This window comes from Talpa europaea, assembly GCF_964194135.1.
Source record: "Talpa europaea genome assembly, chromosome: 6".
In the NCBI taxonomy this organism is placed as follows: domain Eukaryota; kingdom Metazoa; phylum Chordata; class Mammalia; order Eulipotyphla; family Talpidae; genus Talpa; species Talpa europaea.
Window position 1 is genome coordinate 92,384,005 of NC_140072.1, and position 19,071 is coordinate 92,403,075.

The window sequence follows — 19,071 nt, forward strand, 5'->3', positions numbered from 1 at the left end:
CAAGGTGTGGAATGGAACTTCTAGAATGGGGGTGGTTATTAAACTAGCTAGAAATCATTTATGAAATGAGAATTTTATGCTGGTTAACTATAGGGATCCTTGATACCATCACAGGCACTATGCAGATGGGTAACTTCTAAAAATGTTGAAGGTTGAATCATCTCTCCCAGAGCTTCAGAGTTTGTCATTTCACACAAGAAGGAACACTTCAAAGAAAACAGGTGCCAATCATCAGGGCCTAAAGCTCCCCCAGCTGGACTCTGCCTTCTGATTCTGCAACAGTTCATCCTCATACAGCCTTTACTTTAGTGAAGAAAGTGCCAGCCCTTGCATGTTAAGTGGGGGGAGGGAAAGAAAAGCAAGAGGAGTGAAAAAAAAAGTCTGAAAAATAGAACTGTTCAAAACCAGCGCTTAAGAAGAAGCCTAGACAAACACAAAGGGCACCTTTGGGGTCTCACTGTGCATTGATTTCCTGTGTGGAATTCGTAAAGGTGAATGGAAACTGAGTTCAGAAACTGCCTGGTGGCAAAGTGACCTCTAACATGAGCTGTAACTGAGCACCGTGCACACCCCAGTGCATTTTGTTGTGTGCAAAGACAGTAGTTAGGTTTTGGAAGAAGGTGAACATATCATACAGTAGGGGCAAAAAAAAAAAAAAGAAAGAAAGAAGACATGAGTCCCCAAATGGAGTAAGGCAATTGTGCAGTGAAGATGTGACAAGCCTTTCTCCCATACACAAAGAAACACTGTGGTTTCACAATGTCTGGGTCTATAGTGATAGTATATGGATGCTTTGTTCTGTCTGGTATAAGGATCAAGTGTTCAGATTCCGGAAAGAGCCAGAACTGACTACAAATTCTGCCTCTGCCACTTACTAGCTATTTGACCTTGGCTAATTTACTTAACCTCTAATCCTCAATTTATGTATTCATTAAATGATGGGGCGTGGTAGTGCTTACTTTTTAAGATGTTGTACAGCTGATGAGCTAGTGTGTGTGAAACACTTAGCACAGCCCTAGCACAAAGGAGGTATGATACAGCATGGTGTACATTGTAATTATTATAATCTATGGTATGGCTGGTTAGCTTGCCTCATGCGGAGCAGTAGTCAATACTGTCAAGATTGTAGATTTGACTCCGTGTTGCTTTTGCCTTTTACTGTGGCCCTGGGTTGCCTTCATCTGTCTTGGGTCAAAGAGGAGCCAAATGTATGAGTGTGAAGGGAACAGGGCAAATCCATCATCACTCTAGGAAAATCAACCCAAAGCATGTAGGTCAGTAATGTCATCCCCATCTATGAAGGGTGGTAGTTTCTCATTGTTTGTGGAAGAGAAGAATCCCAGTAACGTAGACCAGATGGGAGAGCCCCACAGATGGCTCGACTTGGACTTAAACAGACTGATAGTGTCACATGCAGGGTCTCGGCTCCATGTGTTGGAAACATAATTGGCTGCTTTCTGTTAATTTATTTATATTAATCCCTGGTCCAAAACTAATTTGTTTCAACTGCAGGGCAATTGACGGAGATGACATGGAGTACACTCTTACCCCGGAAACATTTTTTTCCTCTCAATGGTTATAAATACCTCCATGCTATTGTACTTGGCATGCTGTATGCAAATGGCGGTGGGAGTCCTAAAGCTCGTTAGGAAAGGGCCAAGAGGCCCTCGGTCCACGGAGAGGCGCTGGAGCTGATAACGCGGCCTTGTTCAGAATAGTGCATGGGAGCTTTCTTATCTCCCTTTGGCAGGAGGTGCTGTGGGTTTCCTGTGCGAAATCAGGAGCAAACGCTGCTTTCCTCTTGTTGTTCGGCTTCCTCCCCCCTCAAGACGGTTCCCAGCACAGCGATTATCTTTGCATCTTCAAACATGGCACAATCTACTTCCTTAAGAGCTTGATGTATTCTTAAGGCTTAGGCAAATTCCCCTCCCCCCTAAATCTCTTTTCAAGTGCTGTTATATAGTCAGGATCTAAATGACATTCTATTTTTATGGTTCCAGTCACAAAGAGGGAAAAATACCGGTCCTCAAATGAGAAAATAGGCACAGAATTGCCCTTTTTCAGAGTAAGGGCCTTGCAGAAGTCTAGCCTATAGTTTCCATATGAGCACTTGTGTCCTTAGGGTTATAGGGCGGATGGAGGGGTGGGTTATAGAGGTTCACAGCCCCGAGTGAACTCTGAGGGCAGACTTGCATTTCCCAAGGGAAATGCCTAGACTTGCTTTACTCTACCTTATTTCTTTGCATTTCCTGAGACCAAGAGTATGAAATTAAGATCTTTGTCTAAGACCTCCCTTATCTTTTTCACTTCTTTGGTGGGGGAGGGGGGCAAGGAATGAAATGAAAGTTCTCCAGATGTAAAAGAACTTCAGCTGTTTGATAGCACAATGCCAAGTTCACATGCACATGTCTATTATAGGTGTACATATGTGTATGCAGCTCTATACATGTAAAAGCCTCTATACGCACTCAATGTGGACACATGTAAGTATACAAACATGTTGTATACACTCATGTATGTATTAAGTGTGTGAAAGATATAAAGATCGAATAGTAGTTCAAGGTATGGATATTAGAGTTTAGAAATGGAGAATACAAATACTGAAAAACAGGCAAAATAACTTTTAGATAACAATTTAAAATTTTTATCATCAAAACATGCCAGGTAGAGGAGAGAGTATGTATTTTTTCTTTGATTTAGTCCCCTCAACTAATCAATGAGTTGTAATATTCACCTATTTTATCTGATGATTATAAAGAATAACTAGTAGAAATCTCAGAAATTCCCTAAGGAATGGCCAGTCCTTATTAATTCTTTTTTATTTTAAATCTTATAACCTAACTTTAAAAACAGGCATTTTTTTTTAAAGATTTATTTACTTATATATACAAGGACTGGGATATAGGCCAATGGTGCAGGGAGTGAGAGCATTCACCTGAGACAGAGTGGGGAACAGAACAGGAGGATTGACTGAGAGGAGCTGCTGGGTGAGTCAGGAGAGGTCTGCTGCACCATGTGGGTAGCTCCCTGGCCGGAGATTGAACTCGTGCAGCAGTGAATGCAGATAGCTTCATAGGTTTTGTCTTAACCCCTTGCGCCACCAGGGAGGCCCTAAAAACAGTTATTTTAAAATCATTTGGGGAAATTCAATTCATGGGCTGGAGTCAAATAGCACTATGGAATTATTGCTAATTCCAGTGGGTATAATAAAAACATTTTTATATTAGCAAATGTGTTATTTTAGAAATTTTTTTTTGAGATACCACTGAAATATGAGAACTAAAATAATATCATGTCTGGGATTTGCTAAAAATGCTTCACACACACACACACACACACAAAGAAATAGTGATGAAACAAATGTGGCAAAGACTTGATCATTGTTGTATCTGAGTGATGGGTATAAGGGAGCCTACTATCGTCTCAACTTATGAAAATAATAAACAAAGCAAATGAAAACTCTTATTAGAAACATGCCAGGATACCCATGCCTGTCTGTGTGTTTGTAGGTGTTTGTGGGGTGCCAGTTACATGGGAGGCCCCTGCCTAACAGTGAGGACAGTGAGTGAATAGAGGCAGGCCCTGTCCCCCTGACACTGCAGGCCTGAGGAGCCTCCAGTGGGAGCCAGAAGGAGGTGCTGAGTGTCTGGGGAGGAACTTACAGGGCAAGATGCCCTTCCAGGGGATCCTGACCCAGCAGACTCCATAGTTGAACGTTCTAGAGTTCTCTCTCAGCTCAAGAAACAGCAGAATAATCACAGAACTTTTTTCTGAGCACCACAATCTATCCTATCTTACATTTTCTCTCACTTTATCTTCTTTTCATGTCACATAAAGTCACTGCTGCTTTTGGCTACTTAAGATCAACCAATCATTCTCTCTGGAAACTGTGCTTTAAAATCCCTCTTGATTTAAATATCTCCAGAATCTGCCCCAAACACACACAAATGAAAGCCCAGCAAGCTTTCTGCTCAGCACCAATTACCAGAGGGTAAGAATACGGACTGTTCCAATGGAATGTCCCCAGTGCAAGTAATGTTGCATAAAAGGTGCTCACACTTTAGGCTGGGAGGTTGAGGGAAAACACATCTAGAAAGGAGATGTAGAAAAATAAACAACACGTGCACTTAATCAGGAAGCAGAAGATGGCCAAGTGACACAGGTACCCAAGCCAGTTACCTTCCCAGCCTGGCAGAGAAATGCAGGAGGCTCCTCAGGCCTGCAGTGTCAGGGGGACAGGGCCTGCCTCTATTCACTCACTGTCCTCACTGTTAGGCAGGGGCCTCCCATGTAACTGGCACCCCACAAACACCTACAAACACACAGACAGGCATGGGTATGTTTTTCTAGTAAGAGTTTTCATTTGCTTTGTTTATTTATCGGGAACCCACAGATAGTTGTTCTAAACATATAAAGCATCTCTTTGCATGATATCCCAAGTAAATCCATATTTACATTTCCAAAGTCTATTTTTTATTTTTAATGGTATTCATTTTGTAATAAATAGTAGAAAGCAAATCGCCTGCAGTGTTCCTCACTGAACACCTGGGTTATGTGTGCATGGTGCTGTGCTAGACTTTGGGCACTTTGTGATCTATTTATTTGGGCAGTGCATGAAAATATAGGCTGCAGTACAAATTAGGGTGGACTTGCTGTATTTTCATTGAATGGTTCTTTTTTTTTTTTTTAAGGATTTATTTATTTATGCATATAAGTGCTAGGGAGTAGGCCAGAGGTGCAGGGAATGAGAGGATTCACCAGAGAGAGTGGGGAGCAGAACAGGCTGATTCACTGAAATACAGGAGAGGTCTGCTGTGCCATGTGGGTCACCTCCCTGGCCAGTAGCTGCAGATTGCTTCATAGTGCTGACACTTAACCCCTTGCACCACCAGGGAGGCCCCTGAATGGTTCTGATGGTAGAAGCTGTGAGGGTTCCCAGTGATCAAAATAAGAATATCAGACTTCAGGGTGGTGAGGGAGTGTCTAGTCATTTCTCCATATGAAAACAGAAGATGAAGGGATGGCGCACACATGGCAGACATCTGGGGAAATCATGTGAAATATTCTTTACTTTTCTGCGGTATCTTTCATTTACAAAATCTCTGCAAGCAAATGCTTGTACAGTGCTGTCAGGTTAGCTAGGCAGATGCACTTCTGTTTTTTGTCTTCAGAAGAGAACTTGTCGCACAGCTAGGAGAAGGCAGGGTGGGACGAGGACTTACTTCCTCTGACTCCTGGTCCAGTACTCTTTGAACTACCCAGACCAAACTAAACTGGAACAGCCAGTCAAACAGCATTTGACTGGAACAAAGTGTTTCTGTAGGTGTAAGTTTGAAACAGCAGGTAGGGAATGGACTGTGTGTGGTTCTGACTGATGGACAAAGCATCCCAGGCTTTCTTCAGCACAGTTGTTGAAGTTTTAGGGAGCAAAGAGGATGCATTAGAAACCAGAACATTCAGGAGGTTGGTCTGGCAAAGGTTTTGTGGGTGGGAAGTGTTGGCAGCAGTGCCAGGAAAGTCCCCACTGCACTGCCCAGGTCAAAGTGAATGTAAGTATCGTTTTTGCCATTTGGTTTTATTATTCATAGGACTCAGGAAATATAATAAATGATCAATAAATATTCACAACAATGATTTAGGTAGTAAACTATAAGAAAACAGAAACCTACCAATAATGATGTGTTTGAGAGGACATGCCAGTTTCCACATGTGGAAATCTCTCCTTAAGATGGTACTCTACTAACTAGCTTAAAATCAAAGACAGAGATTTTGTGAACTTTCAGAAATAAAAATGATCTTAAAGATGTATTATTTTAACATCCTTGTTTTATAATTACACTTGAGGACTGAGAAGTTATTGAACTTCCCATGCATGAGACCCCCAAACATGAAAAGAAATAGACCAAATGCAGTAACTTCTCCATGGTATGTGTTACCATATGCACCTAATTAGCCCTAAGGGTAAAAATGAGCTGTAAAGTGGAATATTCTGATTAAAAGCCAGCCTTTTATAAATGTGAAATGCTATTATTTCCTTGAGGTTTCCATTCATTAACTTGTTTTTTTTTCCTTGCATGTTTCTTCCACAAGGAGCTAATTAAAGTCTAGATGTTAAAATTTCTATTTTATGCATTTTTATGCATCTAATATTTTATATTTAGAACAGGAAGTATGTATACATTAGTGTGGGTTTTTTTTTTCAGATTAGGCAAGTATATTGGCTATTTTTATGTTTTGAGGGTGGATATTGGGGAAAAAATAGCTAAGGAAAAGTTGATTGACATAAAATGTCTGACTGTTATCTGAGTTTTCAAAACTTCTTCAGTTATTTTCATTTCACCTGTCATAATAGGTGGGACCAAGCTGCCAAGCAACATTGTGATGACTTACTTTTTTTTTTTAATAGGTATGACTTTTGTTCCACTAATGAAGAGTCCTTTATACTGGCTCCTAACAGCAACATTGGAAACAGAATTGAGAGCATCACTCAGCGCATGGCCATAATAGAAGGAAAGAATAAGGTATTGTGCATTAAAATAAGCTCTAGGATGCTTATGGCTCAGCTCCCAGTTCAGGGTTTATTAGAACCCGAAGTGACTCTGATGCTCAAACAAAATTTCAGAGAGAAGACTGTGTCTGAGATAGGTCTTCATGGAGAGGTGCTCTAAAATGATGTAAACCGCCATATTATCCAGCTGACCCCCAGCTCCAAAGTAATGAGTATTTAGTCATGATGAAAGAAATGGAGTTGCTCCTAGAACGTCAAGCCAGTCCACATTAGTAATTTTCATATTGCATATTAGAATCCCCTATGAATTATTCCATTTGAATCTCTGGGGCTCACAAAAGCCACCCAGGAGATTCTAGCATGAACCAGGATTAAGAATCACTGACATCCATATAATGTGAGATCTCAATATGCAAAAGCTAGTACAAGACTTAAGGCTAAATTTAGTGTTTCCATTTCACAAAATATCTCATATTTTCTCTGTATTTCTAAGGGTAAGCCTGACTAGGGTGCAGTACACACACACACACACACAGACACACACACACACAGTCTCAGATCCACACACACACAGTCTCAGATCATGGTCTAGCAAGTATCTTTTCTTTCACTCTTCTACCATTTCAACTACCCTAAACTCCATAGAGCTTTTGAATCAGGCATATCTCAGTGGATCTCATACCTGGTGGCTTTTTTCTGTCTAATTAATAAAAAAAAAAAAAACACACACTTAAAAATGTGCTATTATTAGGCACAGAGTTAGTGATGCTTTTAAAAATAGAAAAGAAAAGAAACCCTTGATGAAATGTCTTTTTATACATGCATAACCTGACTTGGAGTATTCTGCTAATGTGGATGTACCATCAGCTTCGTTCAGCTTATGTTATGGATTTATTCAGCTGCATTCTTTGCTCTTGAAGGTAACAGTAGATGGTAACATTCTCTTGTCAGATTTAACAATAACAACAAATAACATCTGTATTCTTCATTATATAAAACTTTTTGACATACGCTAATGTCAGCGGCATTCTTTGGCAGATTAGAGTGATTATTTCCATTTTAATGATAAGAAAAAACAGGGTGATAAGACGATCAATTCAAAGCTACACAGCTTAGTAGTGGCAAAGGAGAAACAGAAAGCAAAGCCTTCCTTTCTAAAACCCAGTGCTCTGCCAACTAAGCCAACACAGAAATTACTGGAAATGGTGATGGCTGGCACAGCATGTCAGCAATCACATGTCTAGGATTTAGGCAAAGTTTGTAGAACTCCAGGAGATCTGTAAGGGTTTTACAGTGCTTTTTCTCTAATACAAATGAGCAGTAGTTTAAAACTTCCCATGATGTGCAGCTATTGATGAGAGAACAATCTAATGAAATACTCAGAAAAGAGGAAATTCTATAAACCTGAAAGCTTAATGTTATAAAAAAGGAAATTGCTTCAGCAGAAAGCAAGTTAGTTGTCAAAAAGCAATAGAAAAATTTCAAATTGCCATTGAGTGTGTCAATTCATTCTGCCTTTTCCTGGATGTACTATTAACTGCAGGATATTCAAACAAGAAGTTATGATCTTAATTTCAGTAGTAACTCTAGTCCTATTTCTGGCTCTCGCCACAAAAATACACAGTAAACAAGAAAATGGAAGATGAGCAATCTAGGGGGAGGCTTCTGATTAGCTTGCACCGTGAAGCAGCAACCTTCCTTACCCCATACAACAGACCTGAAAAGATGGCAGAATGGGGTAATAAAATCTGTCTGAGATAAAGTATTTCCCTGGTTTTTCCCATGTAGAACTGGAGCAAAGCTCTTGCCTTGTAATTTTGTAGTTATGCAGAAGATCCAGCAAGTGCTTTACTCTTCAACCTGTAGTTATTGGCCTTGGGACCAAACTCTGCCACTTGCTTTTTTTATGTCCACATGCAAATCTGTTTGCCTCTCTGAACCTGTGTTCTCACCTCCAAACACTGGAGCTAATAACATTTGCCCTTCCTAGTTTGCCTGTTGCTATAAAAATGATTATTACAGGGCTTCCCCTAGTGGTGCAGCGGTTGAACGCTGGGCTGCGAAGTTGCCCACAGCCTCTGCAGCGCCAGTTCGATCCCAGGCCACTGGCGAGGGTCCCACATGGCGCGCAGACTTCTCTTGCTGCACCCGCTGCTCCCCTCAGCAGTGTATTTCATCAGCTGCCTGTTCTGTTCCCTGCTCTGGCTCTGGTGAATTCTCTCACCCTCCTGCGCTTCTGACTGTACCCAGTGCTTGTATAAATAATTAAATAAATCTTTAAAAAAAAATGATTATTACAGATGCCCTAATATAATTCCCCAAATTGATTGTGAACATCCACAATTAAGACTATTTGTCAAGCAGTTGTTTGTTTTGAAAAATTTCAACACTCATGAAGAAAATTGAAATACATAGCTATAGCTATCAGATAGATACAACATAGGCTAGATGATTTGTTAGTAGACAGAGTACATGTCTTCCTGGCAACTATAGCACAATATACTTTTGGTAAATTATCCATTGTATGTCCTGAATTTAGAAGAACTTACTACTTTCACTTCTACATCTATTAATATATCTTTTCTGCATGTGTGTGCGTGTGTGACAGAAATTTCTTTTTCATATGATGATGACAAATGGAAGTTTTGCTACTTCAGAATTATTTGCACTGGTCTTCCCTTTGCAATTGGAACTACTCTTATTTTCTATACATTCTTAGAAAGTAAATTCAATCCTAACCTAGACTATGACATCCTTGAATCTGCAGTCATACAGCTGGTCCTGCTCCCACCCCACATCAGAGCGTCCCAGGTTTCTGGAGCACTTGCTCCATTTCAGAGACTTGCTTTTTGTGTGTGTGTTCATTCTGCTGTTTAACTTAAGAAAAGGTATAGAGGACAATAAAATTCAGTTTCTTTATTGACAAGTTTTGACCAAGATTTGTAAAAAGTGAGTCATCAATTGGAGTTGCTAAGAGTAAATGTGGAGTTTCCACACTGCATAAGTGGGGATGCCAGACCACTGCATGTGTGATATGGAATAGGAAGTGGAAGTACCCTGTGTTAGAAAAAAACACACAGGAAATATGTGTTACAGCATTAATTCGGTGAGGCTGGTAAATCTGACAGTTTAATGTTTCAGCCACATTTCCATCAAAGTCGTTTTGAGCGTGCAATTAAGTGTGTGTACTGTAGGAAATAAATCCATTACAGAAGCGTCAGTCCCTGATCTCAGAGTTACAATTGTGTTTCAGTTCCCACATACTTGCCAGCTTTTTCTCAATTCTCATGTTCTATGTTCCCATCACTTAGCTCAAATGTGCCACCCCAGGTTAATTTTAGATTCTTCCTTGACCTTTACAGTTTCTGCTTTTACTTCTCCTGAAACACTTAAAAGGAAACTAGATCAGAAATATCCCGAAATTAATATCACTGTGCTGGAAATTAGGCTGAATTACACATCATCCCATTCATCCTATTCTGTGAGGTCCAAATCACAGTGTAGTCATGAATTACTAATGCTTAGCAAAGGGAAGGAAGGAAAGAGTATGAATAACTCCCAAGCTTAACATACGTGATGATATTTTTTACCAGCATTCCCAGCTCATACACAAGAACCCAGAAAGCCAGTTTCTAATGGAAACTGAATGGAAAGCCAGTTTCTAATGTCTCAATCTTTGAAGTCCTAGCAGGGCAAGTAGAGGCACCCTCAAAATGTGGGTTCAGAACTGGAAAAAATATATATATATAGCAAAAACTAAGTCTAGGATTAATACAGGCAGACATCTTTGAAATTTCTTTTGGTGCACCTTGTAAAGTGAATATGATTTCACATACAGGTCACAACTCAAATTCTTGGTACTCTCTCTTTAAAGTAGTAAGTTGATATTTGGTACTGCAGACGTTACTATGCTATTTTCACTTTCCCCCAGCTTTCAAAATTATAGTAGATGTTAATGAACCCCGGAGAATGGATTTGTTCCTTTAGCTCGGAAAACTACTGCTTTTAGGCTTATTGTCCTCTGAGAAATTGTCTTCTGTCCAGCCAGACTATAACCACCTGCAACTTACATTTGAGCTTCTTTTTCTGACCTTAGAAAGCTTATACCTCATCTGTCAAATATCTCTTGTTTTTCATGAAAATGTATTTTAATTTAGAATAAAAAAATATATTCTCTGGAAGAGAGAAGTACTCTAGAAATCTGATGTTTTAATAAAACCAGTCATAGGATAAGTCACATCATATTATCCAACAATCATATTTTCAAATTATTTAATGCTATATCAGTTGAAAAACAGCTTGCAGCTTATGCAAAACATTATTATAGAAGAAGACTAGTACGCATGTAGTAGGAACTTTTGTATATGGGAGCCATCTCTGCTGACTACAGATTTTTCCAAATAAATCTACCATTATTAGATCTGTGCTACCCAGAGATCTATACTCTTAAAAGTTTTAAATCAAGAAGCAGTTCTGTATAGTGATTAAGAGCATCGGCCCTAGAGTCAGACAAATCTGCAATTTAGTTCTGCCCAAGCTTGTCTGTGCACTGTGTATCTTTGAGTCAATCACTTAACCTCTATAAGCTCAGTTGCCTCTTTTACATACAGAACAGGGCAACAACCCCTCTCAATGGGGCTATCAGGAGGATTAAGTGAGATCATGCCTCACATACTCATGCACAGCAAGGGCTACATAAAGGCATGCAGAAGAAAAAGAAATAGTATAATCAATGCTGTTTTCTAGTTCAATATTAATAGAGATTTTGCCCCAGATGTGAGTTCTGGGGCAGGCATGATTATATAGGTAAGGTGTCTCTTTTGGAAGGGGTCATTCAGGCAATGTAAGAGAATCAGATGCATTCATATATCACTATGGCTCATTATGACCTGGGTTCATTTCACTTCTAATTAATTTTATTCTCTGATTATACAAAATACATCTGAGCTGCCTGATGGTTGTGAGTCTTATAAAACTGCTACAGCCATTCCCAGATCACCTGAACAGATTTAAACACGGCAAATGTGTATATCAGAACTGACTTCCCCTTCCTGTGGAAGCCCAGATCTTGTACTCAATTGCTTTGATTTCAGTAAAATCCAAAAAATTTTAGTAAAAACCTAAATATGATGTTCAGATTCAGGTCCCTGCTGTCCATAGCTTCAAATATTCTCAAGCCAAACAGATATGAGTTTTCCATTTACTTAATGAGCAACAATAAATAAGTCTGAAAAGCTAAATAAGGCTCTGCGAGACTCATTAGCATAAACATTGGAGAGCTGACCTCATAATAAAAGCTGAACTTAGGCTGAGGGCAGATAGAGAGGGAAGGACTGTGAGGTCCTGTGCTCCTTACCTCTGAACCTGTGGCAGGCTGCGCCTTAGCCACAACGTCCTGAGACAGTCAGAGTGTCACTGGATGGTGCTACTGTCTTCCCAGCTGGCACCTGCTAACTCTTCCTTTCACAGTGTTACCAATGAGCTTCTCTTCTAACTACTTCCATTTTCTTCCGTAACTCTTAAGTGATAGATGCAATAACTAAAAAAAAAAGAAAGGGCTAGCAAGAATTTTTATTCCCCATCTCTTATAAAGATTAATGATCAAAACAGGGAAAGAGACTACTGAGTTCATTGATTCTCCACTGGTTCTTTGCCTTCATGGGAGTGTAGACAATAATACATATTTGATCTTCAAGTTGGAAAAGTCTTCTCTATTACCCTAAGGTATTTCTTCAAGGTTAAAAGTGGGGATTGTGGGCCTCCCCTTGTGGTGCAGGCGGTTGAGCAAAGCGCTGTGAAGCTGTCTGCAGCCTCTGCAGTGCGGGTTCGATCCCAGCTGGCTGCCGAGGGTCCCACATGGCGCGGCAGACCTCCCCTGTCGCTCCTGCCGCTCCCCTCAGCAGTGTATTTCATCAGTCTGCCTGTTCTTTTCCCCGCTCTGTCTCTGGTGGGTCCTCTCACCCTCCCGCACATCTGTCCTATACCCTGGTTCTTGCATAAATAAATAAATAAATAAATAAATAAATAAATAAATAAATCTTTAAAAAAAAAGTGGGGATTGTGTTATATCCATCTCTGTCTCCCTTACAACCTTTGGGAAATGCCTTGATAAACACTCAAATGTCTGCTTAGCAGAATGAATAATGCCACATTGCAAAGACTTTCATTATGGATTCTAATAATAAACGGGATACATAGATAGATGTATTAAAACAGATCCAATAAATAAAAGAGGAAGTGTCATGTAATAGTCACATACCATTGTGAAATTTACTGAGAATTGGGAGCAATGAACTTGCTAAATAACTAGGAGTATATTGTTTAGTCTTCCGATCTGTGGATTAAAGACAGAAATTTATCAATGGACTGGAGGGAATACGAGGATGTAAGTGCCTACCATGTGACTTAGCAACTCAGAACAATGTTAGGATGCTTTTCCGTGACCCAAATCTTGTGGAGTCTTAAAAACCTTCCGTCATGTTGCTCCCTATACGTGACTTTAGCCTGTGAGTCACTCCATCATTATACTTCAGCCAGGACACGCTATCAGTCTGGAAGCATCTGCACCCTCTTTACAGTTTCAAAACCTGGGACCAGTTATGTGTGTCTTAGGAAATAGCAGCAAAGATTTATAAGTAACTGAATCAACCTTTTGTTGTTGTAATTTTAAATATGAAAAACTAGCGTTTTCATTTTTTCTATAGAGTATCATTGCCTTTTTCTTTTGCAAATGTAAGAACACTTACATTTAAATGTACTAATTTTTATTAAATATTACTAACTTTTATCTTTAAAAGAAAACATCAATGTCAGCCTTCAAGCTGTATACTTCTGTGTTTTTTTTAAAAGATTTATTTATTTATGCATACAAGAACTGGGGTACAGGCCAGATGTGAGGGAGGGTGAGAGGATCCACCAGAGACAGAGTGGGGAATAGAACAGACAGATTGACTGAAATATACTGCTGAGGGGAGTAGCAGGGGAGACAGGAGAGGTCTGCTGCACCATGTGGGTTGCTCCCTGGCTGGCCCGGATCAAACTCGTGTTGCAAAAGCTGCGGATTGCTTCATAGCGCTGTGCTTAACCCCATGAGCTACCAGGGAGGCTCTAGCTTTGTGTTTCATGACTTAATTTCATTCCATTTTGAAGCATCAGAGTTCTGAAAATGCTCTCAAGCTCACATACATTTGACTATTCTTGTTTCTCTAGGGGCTAATTTGTAATATAAGCACTGCTATTTCCAGTAGCCGCACTGAAACTTACTGCATTCATGGCTTCGATTTTCACTTTTAGATTAGAAATAACAGATACACGCGATGGTCCTAGCGACCTTTCCAGCCTCTTTTTCAGCACCGCGGAGGCCACAATACCTCATTCTTAGACAATGTCAAAGAAAAGGTCCCGCCAAACTTTCTCTTCTGTCCTTGCTCCCCTAACATGCCCCTGACAACACCTAACAGGCTTCCGTTACTGAATGGCCTCCATGATGTCAGGTCGTCCGAACAACAGGGCAGGCTCACCTCACCTGTTCCTCCCGTTGACGTGGGGCCGACCACCTCGCAGAGCGGGACGTGCAGTCCCACATCTCGGTTTCAGGTCTGTGATTGTTACGCCAGCAGAGCTAGATAAATAAGCCTGAAACCCTCGAATGAGTCGGATGTCATAGCCCCAGTCTCCTGAGGACCTGCTTTCCTGTTATTTTTCCATTCTTGCTGGGGCTGAGCAAAGGGAGAGCCGTGTGGTAACACGGCTCATGCACTATGTTTGCTGAGTGAATGGAGAGCTGAATCATTGCGCACTCCCCCACCCCCAAAGATCTTAGAGACATTCAATTAGTTCTTTGTCCTATCGCCAGCCTAAGTTTCCTTTTTGTTTTGCAGACGGCTAGCACCTTGGTTGTGGCAGACTCTAGAACTTCTGGAATCTACAGTTGCATGGCTTCTAATAAAGTAGGAGCTGTGGAAAGAAACATAAGATTTTACATCACAGGTAAGCCACACATTTTATACTCACAAAGACAGCCTAGAGGACTCAGTCTGTCTCTCTTCAAATCGTGTTTGCTCTTAGTTCACTTATAGCTTGTGTGACTATTATTTTAAAAAAAATTCCATAGAATTGTTAAACTTTGAGTACCTTCATCCTTGTTCTCAAGAATAGCATTCTACAGTATCATTGGATTTCCTAAAGAGTTATTTCCCTGAATTCTCTTTTAGAGAATTGTATGTGTTGTCTCCTTTCCAGGCTGAGTTGTGCATTTGGGATCGTGCATGTTCAATTTTTAACTCCAGTTGGTAACTTGCACAGGGTCTGGCTTGCTGAACCAAGGTTGTTCAATAATCAAGGAAACCAAATATAATGCATGTGATAACCTTTGTTTAGCCAAAAAGCTAATTGTTTCACAACTTAAATAATTTCTCCTTTTTGGGAAATGAGGCTTTCCTATAGAATCTGAAACTAAGCTTTGTTGATAGTAATTAATGTGCTATTTTGGGGCCACATTTAAGAAGTTTTGGCATTAAATACGATCTTCTGCAAATCCTAAAACTTCCAAGGTACACAAATGGCACTCCCTATGTCCTCCATGAGTACAGGAAGGAAGTAAGTAGCTCAAAGTATGAAAACAATTGCCTGGCTCCACACTCCCCCAATTTTCTGAGGAAACCTAGGCAGCTTGCCAACTCTCTGAAAACCACTTCATGGTGCAGGCTGCAGTGTTGCTGGAGCTCTCCAGAAAGAAATGGGTCGCTTCAATTTCATGAGGCATGTGGGTTGCCAGATCACAGGGAGCCTTCTGCCATCAGCCACCCCTCAGAGAAGCTGCTTTGTGGGGGTGTATTTTTTGAGTAGTTCTCACAGAATGCCAGAGATAGAAGAAACTTGAGCAGCCACGCAGCATTATAGTGTCTGCATTTTCCACATGAGGAAATGGCATTTGGAGAGGTGAAGGGGCACACAGCAGACCCACTCTGGACCAAGTCTGTGCTGTTCTCTCACATACAAGAAGTGAAAGGGAAGTCATCTTTGTCTCATTCTGAAGAGGAAAATTTCTTTATTTAAAATAGGTAGCGAATTCACACAGATTGGTTTTCTAGCCTACCTCAGGTTGACTTGGGACTCATTTCATATGAAATTTTGGATTGTCCTTCTAACTTGGTTTAAAACATGTTACCTTCCAAATCTGTAGCTACCAGATGTCTGATTTAGAAGACAATAGGTTAAGCCATTCCTGCTGAATATTCTAGTTTATACAAGTTTCTGAGCACTAAGTGTGACACAGTACTGAGCATGTGAAGGGCTATCATGAAGCCCTGTCTTTCTAGGAAGCCAGTTCTCACCCTGAGGAAACAAAAGAGAAATATTAAATTCTATATATCTTAGTATTAAAAGGTGTGTGTTCGAAGTAATGTGATGGATGGATTTACCATTGCCGTTCAATAGAAATATATTGTAAACCACATATGTAATTTCAAATTTTCTAGTAACCACCTTTTTAAAAGGCGAAATTAATTTTATTTAAGCCATTATGTACAAATATTATCATTTGAACATGAAATTAGTATTTTAAAAATGTTCTACTACTTAAGTTCTTTAATTAGTTGAAAAAATTAATTGACCAAAATTTAGTATTTTAGTCATACTATCCACATTTTAAGATTTCAACAACCCCAGGTAACTAGTAGGTACCACACCACACTGTAGCTCTAAACCTCTGAGAAGGAAGTAGGATCTGAGGTGGTTTGCCCTGGGGAAAGAGGTAGAATCTGAATATTTGAAGAGATAGAAAGAAGAAGGAAAATAGGCCTGCACTAATTTTCAAAGTCAACCCAGAGTACCCATGGAGGCCCACAAATCATACATCTAACCATTCACAAGTCCTAAATCAAGTGTTATGTTTCAGTCTCCTGTGGACAAATATACCTTCACATTGGCCTTTAAGATCAAGTACAAATGTATAAACCTGGGATTACTCAGAGTTCCATAGCAGAATGGCAGTACCTGGAGGTGCTCACCTGTCTCCTCTTTCCATTCCTGAGTCTGTCTTACACTGCAAAGGGGTCATGCAGCAGGTGTATGGTCTCCCTGGCTTGCACATGCAAACTCACACCCAAGCAGTCTTCTCTTAGACCTGGACATGTGTGCTGACAAGCAGTCTGGCCCAAAGAGGATAGACCTAGAGAAGAGGCCCTAGTCTGGAAGCAGACTTGGGATCATCTTTATAGGGAATTCTGGGATCCCAAGGACTCCAAATGAGATATGGAAGTGAGGAGGACCCAGGCTTTTGATGAGCATGTCAGCACTTAAACCCAGGTGCTCTTTACATTGAGGGGAGTGACAGCAGCAACCCTTTTTGCCTAGGTAGTACTGGAAGAGGATATACTAACAGGACCAAGAATACCATGCTCCTTGTCTTATTGTTCAAAGTGCCTAAGAAAGGTTAATTGATGCCCTGCATTCGTCGTTAATGCTCCACATCTAGCCAGTCCATCCCACTGAGCTTTTCACTCTGCCTCCTGTATCTGCACATGGTGTTATTGTTCAAAAGGCCCCAGCTGATAAAGCTGACCACCTGCTGAATCCAGGCAGAAATTACCTCCCACCTCCTACCATGTGATACAATTTACAACATGGGGTGTTGAAACCTTTTTTAGATCCCAGAACTTGTCCATTGAAAGAAGTCATGAGCTTCCATCTGCCTACCTACTTAAAGTTCACATTTAAAAAAAAAATATTTATTTATGCATAGAAGAGCTGGGGTACAGGCCAGAAATGAGGGAGGTGAGAGGACTCACCAGACGCAGAGTGAGGAACAGAACAAGGGGGCAGCGGGCGAGACAGGAGAGGTCTGCTTTGCCATGTGGGTTGCCCCCTGGCTGGCCAGGAACGAAACTCTTGCTGCAGAGGCTGCGGATTGCTTCATAGTGCGGTACTCAACCCCTTGTGCCACCAGGGAGGCCCAAAGTTCACATTTTACTCTAGAAATTCAAGGGCTATAATCTTAAAACTGAGCACAAATCCAGTTACTCAAGATGCCAATCAAATCCCCAATGGCCTGGAATGTAACTTCTCTGAATTCTTTTCTAATAACCTTGAAAAATTTTAGCTTTGATTGGTGATAATATATTAATATGTTTACATTCATTATTTTAAAAACTAATTATTACCTTTTTCTTAAATATTTGTCATGAGATTTATTCTCACCAGAAATGAGACCAAATATTCTTTAAAGAATGTTGCTCCTTATGTCTCTCTTTTCTGAAAATAATTGTATATTGGTTCTGTGTTTACACTTGACCTACTATGGTTAATGATTAAAAGATCTAACGTTTAATTGCTCTGAGTCAAAAGCTCTAGATTTAGGTCTTTATTGAGCCACATTTTGATCATGTTGCTCCTTTAAAAATAATAACTTAGAGTGGTTTCCAAATGATACAAACTGATTAACTGTCACCAGTAGAAGAATGCCATGGCTCTCTCACCACTTGGACATGACTTTTACACAGCATCTACTTGAAACAAGAAGAAATCCCTAGTAATCACTCACTTTCTTTTTAGAGAATGTTATTTCCTTTTTTCAGTAGAAGAAAAGTCTTATTTCCACCTGCAGATAAGATTCCTTTCATTCATTTCAGTTCTATGCTTATCTCTTTCATGAACTTAATCCACGTGTTTGATCCTAACAAATCAAAATGTCTACCTCCAAATAGACACCTCTGTAAACTAGGTTGAATGTAACCCTAGGTTGAAAGTCTCTTCTGAACAAGGATTGACCCTTCTTTATGACACCTCAAAATAGGACATGGATGTGACATGTGTTAGGTGGATGAGTATAAGTTGTTGTTGATGATGATTATACCAAATCTGCAACAGATACTTAATTATGGGAAGATTTCTTGCTTTCACTTTAAGAGTTAGAAAGCAGTTCTTTCTTGGGTCTGTTTTTGTACTCAGGCTTTAAAAAAAAATAAAAACCCATGATCTAAGGGGAAAAATCCCTCTGGATTCATTAGCCAGCTTAGGACATTTTATTTATCATCTTCTATGCCTCAAAAGACAATACCAAAGTAGTTATACTGAAAGATAACCATTTCTGAGAGGCTGTCTGATAACATAAACCAAATTAGCTTCAGTAACAATATCCCCCATGTGAGAAACAGATCTCAAAGCCTACTTGGTTCTTCTCTGTTCCTATGTGTGTGTTTTTGCTGTTTTGCTGGCACTCAGCATGACTATGGGTGTGTTAGCAATTACTGAGGGTGAAACAGGAACAGCTCAGCCTTATCTCCCTGGTTTCCCAGTGTCACTAAATGCATTTTATTTTGAGATTCCTGGTGGTGCTTGGCAAAGATAAACAAAATCTTCCATCAGGAAACCTGTGAGCTATTTCCACAGGAAGTTTCAAATCACTAAAGTAAATAGAAACTCTCGACATGATCTTAATGGTGTTACTTGGACTTGCTTGGGTTCTAACTACCAGGATGAGACCTCAAAAATGGAAAGTCCATGCTCTTTTCAGAAATGATTTGATTGCAACCAGTGCACAATATGTCTGTTCTAGTATCTGT

The 19,071-nt window shown here is 40.1% G+C and overlaps 1 protein-coding gene across 3 annotated transcripts in view; it reads left to right on the plus strand.

The window, feature by feature from the left end:
* FLT1 (fms related receptor tyrosine kinase 1) overlaps window positions 1-19,071 on the plus strand; it is a gene marked incomplete at both ends in the record, with an annotated part of 170,714 nt that overhangs the window by 75,535 nt on the left and 76,108 nt on the right. For 2 of the 3 annotated variants that reach the window (XM_084235227.1, XM_084235226.1), the window contains 2 exons: window positions 6,407-6,521; window positions 14,389-14,497. In XM_084235227.1, coding sequence (XP_084091353.1) covers window positions 6,407-6,521; window positions 14,389-14,497 — 224 coding nt within the window. Of the gene's footprint in view, window positions 1-6,406; window positions 6,522-11,948; window positions 12,003-14,388; window positions 14,498-19,071 lie in introns of those variants that run through there. The other variant, XM_084235228.1, reaches the window with a different exon arrangement.